A 17,500-nucleotide genomic window follows, 5' to 3' on the forward strand; every position below is an offset into this window, starting at 1 on the left:
AGGAACAGGTTAATACAGGCTAGAGCGAGGATGAGCCGTTCGAGAGACAGTGGCAAGACCAGCGCCGATTCGCTCTGGGTAAGGAGAGACAGGAAAGCTACAGTGTCCAGTGTCTCTAAAGCCGTGCCGTGCGATAAGGCTCGGATGTATGCTTCCCTAGCCTTGACGTCCTCTCTTAAAGCCGTCGCGGAATCCCAAGCACTTTGTCCCTCAACCAAAAGACCAAACACTAAAGCAGTCATTGATATCGTAATCTTAAGCAACTGTGGGCTTAGAAACGCATCCGTGCTGATCGTATTCGGGATCTCGGAGAGGAAAATAACACAGATTTTTGCCACCATGAGCGCCGTGTACACCAGCCATACATACACAGGCTCGGCTCGGGTGCCAAAGACGCGTTCGAGGACTGGGCGCCACGTGCTGTGCTGCGTGGCGTGCTGTGGGGTGTGCGGGGTACTGGGGTGGCGTTTCAGCTCCTTGTTCCTCTTGTACCCCCCACATGGCCGCCACGAACGGAAACACCATCAAAAAGTCCGGGAGAAGCCAAAAATAATTCAGTGATGTTTTCTTGTCAAATGCCAGGATGTAGATGTCCAGTAACACCCCCTGCGCCCCCGCCACCACCAGCAGCACCGCCGTCAGCGCCGAGTGGTACACCAGCCGCCATGTTAGGCTGAACGGACACACACCGCCACCTGACATTGCCTGTGTGGGGTATTTTTTTGTTATTTTTTGTGTTTTTTTGTTTATTTTATTTATTTATTTATTTTGTTTGTTTTGTTTTGTTTATTTACACTTTTGAGCAGTTTCTCTATTTCATTTTATCTATTTATCTATTCATTTACACCTTTCAATGGCTCCGACATTTAATTTTATTCCTTTTATTTATTTTATCTTTAAGCATAATACTTAAAACAATAATATTTTCATGTAAGGGCTACGCTAGGCTAGATCAGCATCCTTAAGGGAGTGTCTAGGGTTCCTACATCTAATTTTATTCATTTATTTAATTATCTATAAGGATAATACTAAAAACATTAATATTTTCATGTAAGGGCTGCGGTAGGCTAGATCAGCATCCTTAAGGGAGTGTCTAGGGTTCCTACATCTAATTTTATTCATTTATTTAATTATCTTTAAGCATAATACTAAAAACATTAATATTTTCATGTAAGGGCTGCGATAGGCTAGATCAGCATCCTTAAGGGAGTGTCTAGGGGAGGTGGAGCCCCCAGTGAGGCTAGATTAGGCTAAGTAAAGGTTGGTTAGGCTATAAATCTTCTCAAATTTTCACAATATAGCATCTCATCCTTTGAAATTTTTACACAAATGTACAAAAACTAGTATAATTTGGCTCCCCCCATAGTACCCTCCCCTCCTACCACGTCCCCAAGCTTGTTAGGGAGACGAAAAATATGACACGAAATATATTTAAAACTTTAATTCTACAAAGATTAGTGAATTTCAAATGGTAGAGAGTGAAGGGGAGGGGGAAGTGGGGGGGCTTTCCTGTTTGTTGACTTTTTTTTTTAAGTAATTTCGTGGAGGGGAGGGGGAAGTAGGGGGGCTATTCTGTTTGTTGACTTCTTTTTTTTTTAAGTAATTTCGCCAAAAGCAGCGTATTTCTCTACAGTTTTCCAAGGTTTCCGAAATTATATAAATTCTAGCTTTCCTTCCACCTTAACAATCGGCCTTCTAACCCCGCTCTGGTATCTCGTGAAGAGTGACTGCAATAAAGTACATTAGGCAACGCTGTAAGGTAGATACACCCTTCAGTCTAGCCTACCATATGCCAATCTAATCTAATCTAATCTACAAGCTTCAATTTAACCAAAACATGAGGTTCGTTCTGATATTTCACATTGGCTTCCCAGTGACGTAACATACCCAAATGATAAGCTAACCGATCTATCACTCTTAATACCTTAATCTAATCTTATTTCAGGTAGATAACGATAATTACCATGTGCTTTCAGGCCAGCCACGCCCACCTGTTCCGCAAAGCCACCAACCCGCACTGCTCAGGTCGCGCTACGGAGATTTTAGCGCGAACTTCGATAAAGCCGGGTTGTGTAAGAGAGATTTTAGCGATAAGTAAAAATTGTGGTGCTATTTCTATACTAATTAATGTGGTTTGTGTGTTTGTGGGTGTCTTTAAAGTTTATAGTGTAGAATTTGTGTGTTTGTAGGTGTTCCGTAGATATTCTGAGTAAATATGTTTCGTTTTTGGTGTTTTGGCATTACTTTTGAATTATTATTAATACTGTTACCACCACCATCACCACCACCACCACTACTACAACTACTACTATTACTGCTACTACTGGTGCTAATATCAAGCTTCGAATCTCTCTCTCTCTCTCTCTCTCTCTCTCTCTCTCTCTCTCTCTCTCTCTCTCTCTCTCTCTCTGATGGTATGATAATGGGTACGTGTCGATGTATTGATTAGAGAGAGAGAGAGAGAGAGAGAGAGAGAGAGAGAGAGAGAGAGAGAGAGAGAGAGAGAGAGAGAGAGAGAGAGAGAGAGAGAGAGAGAGAGAGAGAATCACGAAAAGGAGGAAGAAGAAGAATAGGAAGAAGAATAGGAAGAAGAAGAAGAAGAAGAAGAAGAAGAAGAAGAAGAAGAAGAAGAAGAAGAAGAAGAAGAAGAAGAAGAAGAAGAAGAAGAAGAAGAAGAAGAAGAAAAAGAAAAAGAAAAAGAAAAAGAAAAAGAAAAAGAAGAAGAAGAAGAAGAAGAAGAAGAAAAAGAAGAAGAAGAAGAAGAAGAAGAAGAAGAAGAAGAAGAAGAAGAAGAAAAAGAAAAAGAAAAAGAAAAAGAAAAAGAAAAAGAAGAAGAAGAAGAAGAAGAAGAAGAAGAAGAAGAAGAAGAAGAAGAAGAAGAAGAAGAAGAAGAAGAAGAAGAAGAAAACAAAAAGTCGACATCCAAATAAACCATTCAAATCCCCCGCGCAAACCCAAATCTGCCATTGGCTTTGAAGAACGTGCGCTGATTGGCTCGCCTAGAGGAAACCCCTGGAAGAGCCAATCAGCGTGGAGGAAAGTATAAACAATGATTGCCAGCTGATGAAAAAGAGACAGAAAAGCCGAAAAGGAAAGAAAAAAAGAATAAATAAAGAAAGACAAAAAAAAGAGAAGAGGAATCGGAGAGTTTTGGAAGAGGTGTGAGAGTGAGTGAGAGGATATGAGAGTGTTTAAGTATTGGTAGCAGTGTTAGTTTGTGGGTCATTGAGTGCTCTGGTGAATTAGAAGCGTGAGTAATGGTCCTGTGATAGTGGTGATGGTGAGAGACCGAGTACTAGTGAGTGTGGTACGTATGGTGTTGTGAGCAGTGGTGATGCGCGGCAGGTGTGGTGGAGTGGTGACAAGGGAGCAGCGTTAAGTGAGTCGAATGCATATTGTAATGAGTTGTGAAGGGTCGTGGTGTGTGAGCTGTGTGGTGTGGTGAATGTGGTAGATGTGGTGGTTATATAGTTTGCTTACCTTAGTGTGTGTGTGTGTGTGTGTGTGTGTGTATGTGTGTGTGGTGATGAGCGTGGTGTGGTGAATTAAGTGTGGTGTGTGGTGAGATGCCGTAGCAATAACACACACACACACACACACACACACACACACACACAGCTAGAATTAATGATTTACGTACAAGATAAACACAGAATTAATGAGAATACATAAAATTATATAAGAGTTAGTAGAAAAAATATTAAACTTATATTAACGGCATTACTAGAGAGAGAGAGAGAGAGAGAGAGAGAGAGAGAGAGAGAGATACATACATACAATCTCTCTCTCTCTCTCTCTCTCTCTCTCTCTCTAACCACATCTTGGAAAGGGTTAAGGTTACAGATTAAGGGAAGAGGAGATGGGAGGACACACACACACACACACACACACACACACACACACACACACACACACACACACACACACACACAAAAAAAAAAAAAAAAACCCTACAACTGCACACAAGAGAGAGAGAGAGAGAGAGAGAGAGAGAGAGAGAGAGAGAGAGAGAGAGAGAGAGAGAGAGAGAGAGGTATCAATTTTCATCTTCCCCCACAGGTTGAAATGCAATACCTAAGGAGATAAGAAGAGGAGGAGGAAGAAGAAGAAAAGAAGAGGAGGAGGAGGAAGGAGAAGAAGAATCAGAAAAAAAAAGAAGAAAAGATAAACAAACAAACAAACAAACACACAAAACATTAATGAACATAGTAAACAAACAAACAAACAAACAAACAAATGATTGAGAGAGAAATGTAAAACTCTCTCTCTCTCTCTCTCTCTCTCTCTCTCTCTCTCTCTCTCTCTCTCTCTCCTCTCTCTCTCTCTCTCTCTCTCTCATCTACACACATTTTTTCAACCTCTCTCTCTCTCTCTCTCTCTGTCTCTCTCTCTCTGCACACACACACAGACGCACACCCTCCATCTCTCCCCCCTCTCCCCCTCTCCCAAACGCAGAATGGAGACCGCACCACCACCACAACACCCAACAGACACCCGTTACACCTCCTCCTTTAACCTCACATCCTTCTGCGGGAGCCTGGAGTCCTTCACGCCATGGGACACCGCAGACATCAACTTCGGACTGTGTTTTCAAAAGGCTGTTATTGCTGTTCCTGCCTACACCCTCTTAGCTGCTGTCTCGGCCTACTACACAGGGAGGCAGTCAGAGTGGGTCGTCAGGAGGAGGTGGCAGTTAGCGGTCATAAGCTGTAGAATGTGGGCAGCAGGTCTTATGGCTATTTTGGTGGTCATAGAACCTGTTGTTGTGTTCTCAGTCGGTCATGGAAACTTGTACTGGGTTGATGCACTCATGGGTGGTGTTCAGGTGTGTGTTGTGTGTTTTTTTGGGGTGTTTTTGGGTGTTTTTTTGGTGTGTTTTTTGGTGTGTTTTTTGGGTGTTTTTGAGTGTTTGGGTGTGTTTTTTGGGTGTTTTGGTGTGTTTTGGGTGTGTTTTTTGTGTTTTTTGGGTGTTTTTGGTGTGTTTTGGGTGTGTGTTTTTGGTGTGGTTTGGTGTGTTTTTTGTGTGTTTTTGGGTGTTTTTGTGTGTTTTTGGTGTGTTTTTGGTGTGTTTTTGTGTGTTTTTGGGGTGTTTTTGGGTGTTTGGGTGTGGTTTTTGGGTGTTTGGGTGTGTTTTTGGTGTGTTTTTGGTGTGTTTTGGTGTGTTTTTGGGTGTTTTTTGGGTGTTTTGGTGTGTTTGGAGTGTGTGTGTGTGTGTGTGTGTGTGTGTGTGTGTGTGTGTGTGTTCTATCTATCTATCTATCTATCTATCTATCTATCTATCTATCTATCAGTCACAGTATTAATTGAAGCATCTGTATCTATCTTACATCTATTTCAATCATTTCTACTCTTGCATCTTGGTCTGTCTGTGTGTGTGTGTGTGTGTGTGTGTGTGTGTGTGTGTGTGTGTGTGTGTGTGTGTGTGTGAAGGTACATTAGCTGAAGAAATATAGGTTTAAGATATATTAATAATTTGTCTAGCACCTCTCACAGTCTCTCAGCACCTACCTAGCACTCCCCACACCCTCCAGTCACCTATCTAGCCCCCTCCCTTCTCTCTCTCTCTCTCTCTCTCTCTCTCTCTCTCTCTCACTCATAATCTAGTCTTCATACATCTTGCAAACACCTGCCTAGTCCCCCCTTCTCTCTCTCTCACGTCCATTACCTCACTACCTCTCCCAGTACCTCATTAACCATGCTCTCTCTCTCTCTCTCTCTCTCTCTCTCTCTCTCTCTCTCTCTCTCTCTCTCTCTCTCTCTCTCTCTCTCTCTCTCTCTGCAGCTGGTGACATGGCTAGTACACCTGAGCTACCTGGCGTCACTGAAGACCCGTTTGAGTTTAGGGACAAGAGGACCGCCCGCTGTTGTCCTGGCCTGGCTACCGACTTTCCTTGTAACGGTTAATCTTGCTCGGACTGCCTGGTACTGCCCCAATGACTCCCCTACCATGCCCGCCGAGGCCCTCAAGGTCTGGCGGGGCGTGGCTTTGTCTCGTTTGATGATTCAGGTTCGTTTGTTTGTTTGTTTGTGTTTGTTTTGTTTTGTGTGTTTATTTTTGCTTATTTTTTGCTTTTTTTTTATTGTTTGTCTATGTTTGTTCTGTGTGTGTGTGTGTGTGTGTGTGTGTGTGTGTAATCACCGCAAACGTATTCATCTCTTCTCCAGTCCTATCACCACTGTCTCACCTATCACCTGACCTAATTCACAGGTGGGGTACCTCCTGACGCTGTTCCCCCAGGGCAGCGTGGGGGTGTCACAGTACCAGGAGCTGCACAGAGAAGCCACAGAGAGCACGCCACTCATGGAGACCTCCTATCACGACTACAGCGGGTGTGTGTGTGTGTGTGTGTGTGTGTGTGTGTGTGTGTGTGTGTGTGTGTGTGTCAGTAGGTTTGTTGCTATTTATACAGCTAAGTTTCATTTGTAAAAAACCTAACCTAACCTAACCTAACCCAACCTAACCTAACCTAACTCAACCCACTATTTTCCAGAGGCTGTAGTTAAAGTGATATGGGTTTTCAAGGGTGTTTTTATGCTTCCAGTGACAGATTAACAACATTTCTACTTTATCAACAGGAGAAACACTCTTTTAAAAGGTTCTACTTGAAGTGAAACAAGTTTTCAAGGGTGTTTTTAAACTTTTAGTGATAGATTAACAACATTTCTACATTACCAACAGGAGAAACACTCTTTTAAAAGGCTGTAGTTGAAATGATGTGGGATTTCAAGGGTTTTTTTATGGTTCTAGTAACAGATTAACAACATTTTTACATTATCAACAGGAGAAAAACACTTTTAAAAGGCTGTAGTTGAAATGACAGGTTTTCAAGGGTGTTTTTATGGTTCCAGTGACAGATTAACAACATTTCTACATTACCAACAGGAGAAACACTTTTAAAAGGCTGCAGTTGAAATTATGTAGGATTTCAAGGGTGTTTTTATGGTTCTAGTGACAGATTAACAACATTTTTACATTATCAACAGGAGAAACACTCTTTTAAAAGGCTCTGGTTGAAATAACAGGTTTTCAAGGGTGTTTTTATGGTTCTAGTGACAGATTAACAACATTTCTACATTACCAACAGGAGAAACACTCTTTTAAATGGCTCTAGTTGAAATAACAGGTTTTCAAGGGTGTTTTTACGGTTCCAGTGACAGATTAATAACATTTCTACATTATCAACAGGAGAAACACTCTTTACAAAACCTCTAGTTGACATGACATGGATTTTTAAGGATGTTTCAATACCCTAACCAAACCCAACACAACCACACCTAACCTAACCTCCGCACCGCCCCCACAGGTTCCATGAGGCAGCAGACCCCCATCACCTGGGCGTTGCAGAGGAGCAGGTGAACATATTGTCACGCCTCACTCTTCACTGGGTCAACTCCCTCATGAGAAAGGGTGCTCGGGGCCTGCTGCGCTCTGCCGATGACCTGCACGACCTGCCTCTTGCCCTGCGCACTGACCTCCTAGCCCATAAGGTGAGGGGGGTAGTGGGGGGGTCAGTAGAGAAGAGAGGGGAGGTGGGCTGTACTCCATAAGACTTGCTCCACATCTTCACTACATTCTAAAGGCTGTAGTTGAAGTGATGTGGGTTTTCAAGGGTGTTTTTATGGTTCTAGTGACAGATTAACAACATTTCTACATTATCAACAGGAGGAACATTCTTTTAAAAGGCTGTAGTTGAAGTGACGCGGGTTTTCAAGGGTGTTTTTACGGTTCTAGTGACAGATTAACAACATTTCTATATTACCAACAGGAGGAACACTTTTGAGAACCCGGCTAGTCATCTCAGTGGCCTTGCTGAGAGAAAGAGAGAGAGAGAGAGAGTAACCTAACCAAATCAAACCAAACTTCTCTCTCTCTCTCTCTCTCTCTCTCTCTCTCTCTCTCTCTCTCTCTCTCTCTCTCTCAACCTAACCTAATGTAAACACCAACAGGTACAGTGGAACATCCTTACATCCCAGCCACTTCAGGTCACCACCACCACCACCACCACTACTACCACCACCACCACCACCAGCACATCCTTCCTCCGTGTCCTTCACAGAGTCCTAGGGGTCCAGTTCTATGCCCTGGGGGTCCTACGGCTGGCTGGGGACACTCTGGGATTCGCAGGACCTCTTCTCCTTCACGAACTTGTTATGTTTATTGAAAAAAAGGAGGAGGATGTGCTGTGGGGCTGGATCTACGCTGGGGGCCTCTGTGGGGCTGCGTTAGTGGGTGAGTGAGGGTGTGGGGCTGTGCGGGCCGTTGGAGGGACTTTCAAGGGTGTTTTCAAGGTTGTAGTGGAAGCTGTTGGGGTTTTCAAGGCAGTTGTGGAAGTTTTTGGGGTTTTCAAGGGTGTTTTCAAGGTTGTAGTGGAAGTTGTTGGGGTTTTCAAGGTGTTTTCAAGGGTGTAGTGGAAGTTGTTGGGGTTTTCAAGGTGTTTTCAAGGTTGTAGTGGAAGTTGTTGGGGTTTTCTGTTGGGGTTTTCAAGGTGTTTTCAAAGTTGTAGTGGAAGTTGTTGGGGTTTTCAAGGTGTTTTCAAGGTTGTAGTGGAAGTTGTTGGGGTTTTCAAGGTGTTTTCAAGGTTGTAGTGGAAGTTGTTGGGGTTTTCAAGGTGTTTTCAAGGTTGTAGTGGAAGTTGTTGGGGTTTTCAAGGTGTTTTCAAGGTTGTAGTAGAAGTTGTTGGGGTTTTCAATGAATCTTAATATGAAAAAACTATTATAATATATTTGTTAAGATTTATTCCTTAACATTATTATTACTGATGTTTTAAATGCAATAATCTAACTCTCTCTCTCTCTCTCTCTCTCTCTCTCACAGCTACTTTCTGTTCTATTCACTTCAATTATCTGATGGCGAAGGTTAACCTAAGGCTCCGAGCTGCTGTGGTGACTGCTGTGTACCGAAAAGTGCTGCAGGTGGGTGTGTGTGTGTGTGTGTGTGTGTGTGTGTGTTTCTAGCTCTCTCTGTCTCTCCATCTGTCAAAATTTCTCTGCCTTTCTCTCCCTCTCAGTGCTAATAACCTCTCTCTCTCTCTCTCTCCTCCTATCACCCCTCCTGTCTCTCCCTCAGGTGAACACAGCCTCCCTCGGGACGTTCACCACAGGGGAGGTCGTAAATCTGATGAGTACAGACACTGAGCGAATTGTGAACTTCTGCCAGTCTTTTCACGCCCTTTGGAGTCTCCCCCTGCAGGTTAGTGAGGCGGAGAGGGGCTTCTAAGTGTACTGGTGGCCTGGCAGGGTGTACTGGGGTGTTACTGGGGGTCTTCCAGGGTTTATTGTGGTTTTAGCGGAAGTTATTTGGGTTTTCTAGGGTGTTTTTGTGGTTGTCCTCAAGTTAACTGGCTGCAGTGGAAGGTACTGGGGTTTTTCAAGGGTGTTTTTAAGGTTCCAGGGATGGTTTAACAGGTTGTAGTGGAAGTTACTGGGGTTTTCAAGGTTCCAGGGATAGTTTAACAGGCTGCAGTGGAAGTTATTGGGGTTTTCAAGGTTCCAGGGATAGTTTAACAGGCTGTAGTGGAAGTTATTGGGGTTTTCAAGGTTCCAGGGATAGTTTAACAGGCTGTAGTGGAAGTTATTGGGGTTTTCAAGGTTCCAGGGATAGTTTAACAGGCTGTAGAGGAAGTTACTGGGGTTTTCAAGGTTCCAGGGATAGTTTAACAGGCTGCAGTGGAAGTTATTGGGGTTTTCAAGGTTCCAGGGATAGTTTAACAGGCTGTAGTGGAAGTTACTGGGGTTTTCAAGGGTGTTGTCATGATCACAGTAATAGTTTAACACCCTCAACACCCTTCCTCTCCCCCCCCAACACACAGGTAGCAGTGACCCTGTACCTGTTATATCTACAAATAGGCAAGGCATTTCTAGCTGGCGTGGCGGTGATGGTGGTGATGGTGCCTGTCAACAAATGGCTGGCTGGCAAGATCGGTGAGTCGAGAGAGAGAGAGAGAGAGAAAATAAAAATAAATAAATAAGAGAGAGAAATAAAAAGAATGAAAAAAAAAAAAATGTACAGATTAATAAGACAAACAACAGCACTGAATAGCTAACAACATCTCCCCCCCCCCCCGCCCCTGCCCGAACCATTCCCAGGCCAGCTGAGTGTGGAGATGATGGGGTACAAGGACCGACGGGTGGGCCTGATGGCGGAGGTGCTGGCGATGATAAGAATGGTGAAACTCAACGCGTGGGAGGCGACGTTTAAGAGGCGTATTAATGGTGAGTGAAGCGACGCGTAGATAATTCGTCGTAAAAGTTTAAAAATGTCCGTTATGATGCAAAGTACACGTAAAACACTCAAAGTACATGCAAAATACACGTTAAAAATACGAGATACACCCAGACAGTTATAAATACACACAAATACACCTGAAAAACACCCAAATACACCTCAAGAAATTGCAAATACACCAATTAATTAAAAAATACACACAAATACACACCCAGAGATCTCAAAATACGGCAAAAACACCCAAAATACACCTCGGAAAATGCAAAATACACCCAAACAGTTAAAAAATAGACACAAACACACCCAAAAACCTCAAAATACACTGAAATACACCTAAAAAAATATTAAATACACCCAGAAACACCAAAATACACCAAAAAAACACAAAAATCTAAAAAAAAAAAAAAAACGTACAAAAATAATTCAATACACCCAAAAACACCCCAAAAAAAACTCAAAACGCCCAAAATACACACACAGAAACCCGAGTAAACCCACAGAAACCCGAGTAAACCCATAGAAACCCGAGTATACCCATAGAAACCCAAATATATCCATAGAAACCCAAAACACAGCCACAGAACACTCAAAATACACCACAAATCTCCCCAAAGTCCCCAAAACATACTTAAAACTTGAAATTAAACTCTTGTACCCCCAAATACACCCTTAAAAGCCCTAAAATTTGCCTTATAACCCTAAAACACCCTTAAAAACCATGTAAACCGTGAGATATAACCCTGAAACACCCTTAAAGCCCTGAAACACCCTTAAAAGCTTCCCAGCCTCTCTCTTAATAGACAAACAATTATTATTATTATTATTATTATTATTATTATTATTATTATTATTATTATTATGTTTCAATTCACAGATGAGCGTTTTGGGGAAGTCAAAGCCCTGGCCGGCCGCAAGTATCTGGACGCTGCCTGTGTGTACTTCTGGGCTGCCACACCCGTCCTTATCCCAATTGCTGCATTCACGACTTACACTCTCCTTGGTGAGAGAGGGAGAGGGACAGAGGGAGGGAGAGAGAGAGAGAGAGAGAGAGAACAGACACTTTATCCAACCTTACCTAAATTAGCAGTAGAAGTTATTGGGGTTTTCAAGGTTCCAGGGATAGTTTAACAGGCTGTAGTGGAAGTTATTGGGGTTTTCAAGGTTCCAGGGATAGTTTAACAGGCTGTAGTGGAAGTTACTGGGTTTTCAAGGTTCCAGGGATAGTTTAACAGGCTGCAGTGGAAGTTATTGGGGTTTTCAAGGTTCCAGGGATAGTTTAACAGGCTGTAGTGGAAGTTATTGGGGTTTTCAAGGTTCCAGGGATAGTTTAACAGGCTGTCGTGGAAGTTATTGGGGTTTTCAAGGTTCCAGGGATAGTTTAACAGGCTGTAGTGGAAGTTATTGGGGTTTTCAAGGTTCCAGGGATAGTTTAACAGGCTGTAGTGGAAGTTATTGGGGTTTTCAAGGTTCCAGGGATAGTTTAACAGGCTGTAGTGGAAGTTACTGGGTTTTCAAGGCTCCAGGGATAGTTTAAGAGGCTGTAGTGGAAGTTACTGGGGTTTTCAAGGTTCCAGGGATAGTTTAACAGGCTGTAGTGGAAGTTATTGGGGTTTTCAAGGTTCCAAGGATAGTTTAACAGGCTGTAGTGGAAGTTATTGGGGTTTTCAAGGTTCCAGGGATAGTTTAACACACACACACACACACACACACTAATAATTATCTCTCCCACAGGTAACACTCTTGATGCTGCCAGCGTGTTTACTGCTGTGGCTCTCTTCAACATGCTCATTCTGCCCCTCAACGCCTTCCCCTGGGTGCTGAATGGTATTGTAGAGGCCTGGGTGTCCCTTCAGCGTGTACAGAGGCTCATGGAGGTGTGTGTGTGTGTGTGTGTGTGTGTATGTGTTGGGGTTCTGTTTGTATTCATTCAGTCCCTTATTGTTTTCAAGGTTGCAGGGATAGTTTAATAGGCTGTAGTGGAAGTTATTAGGGTTTTCAAAGTTGCAGGGATAGTTTAATAGGCTGTAGTGGAAGTTATTGGGGTTTTCAAGGCTCCAGGGATAGTTTAACAGGCTGTAGTGGAAGTTATTGGGGTTTTCAAGGTTCCAGGGATAGTTTAACAGGCTGTAGTGGAAGTTACTGGGGTTTTCAAGGTTCCAGGGATAGTTTAACAGGCTGTAGTGGAAGTTATTAGGGTTTTCAAGGGTGTTTTCAATGTTTCAGGGATAGTTTAACAGGCTGTAGTGGAAGTTATTGGGGTTTTCAAGGTTCCAGGGAAAATTTAACAGGCTGTAGTGGAAGTTATTGGAGTTTTCAAGGTTCCAGGGACAATTTAACAGGCTGTAGTGGAAGTTATCAAAATATTTCAACATTGTAACTATCTGTAACCTTTTCAAAACTCTTTTCCTCCCCAACCCATCTCTCTCTCTCCCTCTCCCCCTGTCTCACCTCCATCTCACACCCCCCCTCTCCCCCACAGCTGCCAGACATCAGCTTCCTAGACTACTACACACGAGTCAGCCAGATGGACGACACTGAATCGGACGTGCAAATTGTTATTACTGGCGGGTCGTTCGCTTGGGGGGGCGAGACACAAGAGGAGGAAGAAGACCTTTCCACCAGTGCCACTTCAGCAAGGAGGAAGAGGAGGAGGAGGAGGAGGAGCTGGGAGGAGGACGAGGAGGCAGAGGAGGAGAGGAGTGTGTCGAGTATTGAAAGAAGTGGTGTTCTTGACAAGACGGATTTGTTTGCCTTAAGAAATATTGATCTGAGTGTGCTTAAGGTACAGTAATAGTAGTAGTAGTAGTAGTAGTAGTAGTAGTAGTAGTAGTAGTTTGATTGATAGTTTAACAGTTTAACAGGCTGCAGTGGAAGTTACTGGGGTTTTCAAGGTTCCAGTGACAGTTTAACAGGCTGTAGTGGAAGTTACTGGGATTTTCAAGGGTGTTTTCAAGGTTCTAGTGGAAGTTACTGGGGTTCTCAAGGGTGTTTTCATTGTTCCAGTGATAGTTTAAGAGTTTAACGGGCTGTAGTTGAAGTTAAAGGGGTTTTCAAGAGTGTTTTCATGGTTCCAGTGATAGTTTAAGAGTTTAGCGGCCTGTAGTGGAAGTTACTGGAGTTCTCAAGGGTGTTTTTATGAATCTTGCAACAACCCATTTAAATATTTCTGCCAACCACCACCCTGTCTCTCACACACACACACACACACACACACAACACTAACGACACACACAGCACTAACGACACACCATTGCAGGGACAAGTGGTGGCTGTGGTTGGCCGTGTGGGGGCCGGCAAGACTTCATTACTCAACGCTGTGATGGCTGAGATGCAGAAAGGTGAAGGTGCTGTGGCTGTGGCTGGCCTAGAGACTGGTAAGGAGGAGGAGGAGGAGGAGGAGGAGGAGGAAGAGGAGGAGGTTTTGTTTATCTAATTGTTTATATAATTATTTAGTTCTCTATTTATCTCTCTATTTATTTCTCTAATCTATCTATCTATCTACTTATCCATTCAATTATCAATCTATCCCTCCTATCTACCATTATCTTAACCCATCTCTCTCTCTCTCACCCGTTCACGTACACACACGCACACACACACCTTTCCCTACCCCTCCTGCACCCACCTGCCCACTCACCACCCATCTCCCCCCCCTGGCAGGTTTCGGAATGGCCACACAGCAGCCCTGGATACAAAATACTTCAATTAAAGACAACATTCTCTTTGGAAGCAGCCTGGACGTCTCTCGGTATAGGTAAGAAGGGATGCTGTGTTTGTAAATATTGGTGTTGTGCTGTGTTTCCGATGGGCTGTGGTGGAAGTTACTGGGGTTTTTAAGGGTGTTTTTATGGTTCTTGTTGAATTCACTGGGGTTTTCAAGGTTCTAGGGGCAGTTTAAGAGATGTGGTTGAAGTTACTGGGGTTTTCAAGGGTGTTTTCAGGGCTGTGGTGGAAGTTACTGGGGTTTTTAAGGGTGTTTTCAGGGTTCTTGTTGAAGTTACTGGGGTTTTCAAGGTTCTAGGGGCAGTTTAAGAGATGTAGTTGAAGTTACTGGGGTTTTCAAGGGTGTTTTCAGGGCTGTAGTGGAAGTTACTGGGGTTTTTAAGGGTGTTTTTATGGTTCTAGTTGAAGTTACTGGGGTTTTCAAGGTTCTAGGGGAAGTTTAAGAAGTGTAGTTGAAGTTACTGGGGTTTTCAAGAGTGTTTTTAAGGTTTTAATGAAAGTTTCCAAGGCTCTAGTGGAAGTTACGGGGTTTTCAAGGGTGTTTTTAAGGTTCTAGTGGAAATTGTTAGGGTTTTCAAGGGTGTTTTTAAGGTTCTAGTGGAAATTGTTAGGGTTTTCAAGGGTGTTTCCAAGGTTCTAATAAAAGTTACTGGGGTTTTCAAGGCTGTAGTGAAAGTTACGGGAGTTTTCAAGATTCCAGTGATAGTTAAACAGAAACAAAAAAGGAAACTTAAGATTTATAATACCACCACCATCACCACCACCATCACCACCACCACCACCACCACCACTACCCCCAGGTCTGTGGTGTCAGCCTGTGCATTGGACGAGGACCTGCTAGCCCTCCCCCACCGCGACAACACCCTCTGTGGCGAGAACGGGGCGGCACTTAGTGGGGGACAGAAGGCGCGGGTAGCACTGGCGCGGGCTGTCTATCAGGTATGGGTGATGGGTGATGGGTGATGGGTGGAGGAAATGGGCTGAAATATATATACCTTGTTTTTATTGATTTGTTTATTTATTTATTTATTTATTTATTTTTATTTATTTATTTATTTATTTATGGTGATGGGGATGAATGCGGGGTAAGAGCAGTTATGTTCTTTCTTTGTGTTCCTCCTCCTCCTCTTCTTCTTCCTCCTCTTATTCTTGATTTTGTTTTTCTCTTCTTCTTCCTCCTCTTCCTTGTGCCTTTCTTCCTTCCTTTCTTCTTCTTCTGTTTCTCCTCTTCCTCTTTCTTCTTGTCCTCCTTCTCCTCCTATTCCTCTTTCTGTTTGTTATTTTCTTCCTCATTCTATTTAATTCCACACACACACACACACACACACACACACACACACACACACACACACACACACACACGAAACAGGAGAAGAAGGAATAGAAGCAGAATAAGAGGAGGAGGAGGAGGAGGAGGAGGAGGAGGAGGAGGAGGAGGAGGAGGAGGAGAATAAGAAAGAAAAAGAAGAGAAGAAGAGAACAAACAAACAAACAAACAAAAAGATTAATAAAGTTCGTAACTGAAGAAAAAAACACAAAAAAAAAAAAAAAAAACAGCTTTCAAACAGAGTAGCAGCCATAGAGAGTGAAATAGTGAAGATAATCGCATTTGTAGTGATAATACGTAGATTTAAACCCTTCCTGGACACGAGAGAGAGAGAGAGAAAGAGAGAGAGAGAGAACAACACACTCTCTCACCCTGTAAACAAAACACACACACACACACACGCTCCCTAACACTCTCTCTCTCTCTCTCTCTCACAGAACAAACAAATCTACCTTCTGGACGACGTGATCTCCTCGGTGGACCCTCCCGTCGCACGCCACATCATGCGACACTGCGTTCACGGCTTGCTGGCTGGTCGCACTGTTCTCATCGCGTCTCCTGCCCTGCCCCTCCTCTCCCGCGTTGACTGGGTGCTGCGTTTGGCCCAAGGACGAGTGGTACAGCAGGGTGAGCGTCCACTTCAGGTTTATGGATGGGAGCGACAGGCGGTAACAGCCATTTGTGTTTTGTAAGGCCTTTGCTCCAATTCTTCCGGTTTCCTCCCCCAGGGCCGCCAGAGGAGGTGCTACGAGGGGACCTGAACCCTGAGGACCTTGCTGGGGACTGGTGGGGGGAGGTCGGGGAGATAGGGGGCACCAGCAAGAAGCGTAGGCCCTCATATCTTGATCCTTTCGATGTGGTGTGTGAGGGGAAGGTGAATGGTGCTGGTGGTGGTGGTGGTGGGGGTAGTGTTGGCACCTCAACCACCTCCTCCTCTCTCATGGTAAGTAGTGTAGTAGTAGTAGTAGTAGTAGTAGTAGTAGTAGTAGTAGTAGTAGTAGTAGTAGTAGTAGTAGTAGTGATAAATGTTTTGTTATAATGTACTCTGCAACAAATTATTCTCTCTCTCTCTCTCTCTCTCTCTCTCTCTCTCTCTCTCTCTCTCTCTCTGAATTTATCTCATTTAATCTCATTCCTCCTTTCCTCACCCTTTTCCAATACACACTCATCACTGACCTTACCCCCCCAACCCCCCAGGCCCCTGTGGTGGAGGCGGAGGGCAGGGAGACCGGTGAGCTGTCGTGGAGTGTGCTGGTAACCTATCTGTCGGCCGTTGGCATTCCACTGGTCACTCTCATCCTGTTGTCCCTCACACTTATGCAAGCTTCTCGCAATATGGCCGACCTCTGGCTAGCCTACTGGGTGTCAAGGCAATCCCAGACTAACTCGTGAGTGTTTGGGGTGACTAATAGGGGTCTGCAGGGGTCTGGTTGGGGTCTGGTAGGAGTCTGGTTGGGGTCTTCAAGTGGTACAGGGGACATGACGAGGGTGACTAAGAGGGGATCTGGTGGTCTTTAAGTGGTACAAGGGACATGACAAAGGTGACTAAGAGGGGGTCTGGTTGGGGTCTTCAAGTGCCACAGGGGACATGACAAGGGTGACTAAGAGGGGGATCTGGTGGAGGTCTTTCTTCACCCTAACCTGACCTGCTCCCCTTTCCAGCACCGGGTCACAGCTGTTTCTGCTGGACCCCCCTGCCCCCTGGCTAAGCCCTGGCACCCACCCCCACCCCCCCAGCTCTGTAGGGGAGGGGGCCACAGCCAGCACCTCCCACTGGCTGGCACCCCCATCTACCCCACTACACCAGGTGAGAGAGAGAGAGAGAAAGAAAGACTAGCTGATAAACAAACAAACAAACAAACAAACAAGCCTAACCAACACAAACCACCCCGCCACCCCCCACAGTTCCTGGCGGTGAACGAGTTAACGAGCGCAGAGCCCGAACGAGCAACAGAGACAGGAGGGGGCATGGACGCATCAAACAAATTCTATCTCCTGGTTTATGGCGTCCTGGCTGCCTCAAATTCTCTGTTCACATTAATGAGGGCCTTCCTCTTCGCCTACGGGGGGGTGACGGCTGCCCGCACACTGCATAAGAGGCTGCTGGATGCTGTGTTGTATGTAGGTATATGTGTGTGCGTCTGTGTGTGTGCGTAGTATTAGTTACCTTCATATCAGACCAGCGATAGCAATAATAATCTTTGCATTTACTAGTAATACCACCA

The 17,500-nt window shown here is 44.3% G+C and overlaps 2 protein-coding genes across 2 annotated transcripts in view; one reads left to right on the forward strand and one right to left on the reverse strand.

The window, feature by feature from the left end:
• Positions 1-2,280, reverse strand: part of LOC135095369 (uncharacterized) — a 4,837-nt gene extending 2,557 nt beyond the window's left edge. Inside the window, 3 exon segments of the mRNA XM_063996141.1 lie at positions 1-473; positions 475-705; positions 1,964-2,280. The exon segment at positions 1-473 is cut by the window's left edge and continues 2,557 nt beyond it. Of these exon segments, the coding sequence (XP_063852211.1) occupies positions 1-473; positions 475-705; positions 1,964-1,966 (707 nt within the window). The 5' untranslated portion in view covers positions 1,967-2,280.
• Positions 2,281-3,245: 965 nt separating this feature from the next.
• The window catches only part of LOC135095534 (ATP-binding cassette sub-family C member 10-like), a 22,377-nt gene continuing 8,122 nt past the window's right edge, over positions 3,246-17,500 (forward strand). Inside the window, exons 1-21 of the mRNA XM_063996413.1 lie at positions 3,246-3,379; positions 4,060-4,825; positions 5,783-6,007; positions 6,209-6,330; positions 7,305-7,488; positions 7,948-8,230; positions 8,816-8,913; positions 9,068-9,190; positions 9,810-9,921; positions 10,087-10,212; positions 11,100-11,225; positions 11,957-12,099; positions 12,705-13,007; positions 13,482-13,599; positions 13,886-13,979; positions 14,749-14,887; positions 15,713-15,902; positions 16,004-16,218; positions 16,473-16,663; positions 16,938-17,082; positions 17,181-17,396. Coding sequence (XP_063852483.1) covers positions 4,457-4,825; positions 5,783-6,007; positions 6,209-6,330; positions 7,305-7,488; positions 7,948-8,230; positions 8,816-8,913; positions 9,068-9,190; positions 9,810-9,921; positions 10,087-10,212; positions 11,100-11,225; positions 11,957-12,099; positions 12,705-13,007; positions 13,482-13,599; positions 13,886-13,979; positions 14,749-14,887; positions 15,713-15,902; positions 16,004-16,218; positions 16,473-16,663; positions 16,938-17,082; positions 17,181-17,396 — 3,522 coding nt within the window. The 5' untranslated portion in view covers positions 3,246-3,379; positions 4,060-4,456. The remainder of the gene's footprint in view (positions 3,380-4,059; positions 4,826-5,782; positions 6,008-6,208; positions 6,331-7,304; positions 7,489-7,947; positions 8,231-8,815; positions 8,914-9,067; positions 9,191-9,809; positions 9,922-10,086; positions 10,213-11,099; positions 11,226-11,956; positions 12,100-12,704; positions 13,008-13,481; positions 13,600-13,885; positions 13,980-14,748; positions 14,888-15,712; positions 15,903-16,003; positions 16,219-16,472; positions 16,664-16,937; positions 17,083-17,180; positions 17,397-17,500) is intronic.

The sequence above is a fragment of the Scylla paramamosain genome, chromosome 49, assembly GCF_035594125.1.
Source record: "Scylla paramamosain isolate STU-SP2022 chromosome 49, ASM3559412v1, whole genome shotgun sequence".
Lineage (NCBI taxonomy): Eukaryota > Metazoa > Arthropoda > Malacostraca > Decapoda > Portunidae > Scylla > Scylla paramamosain.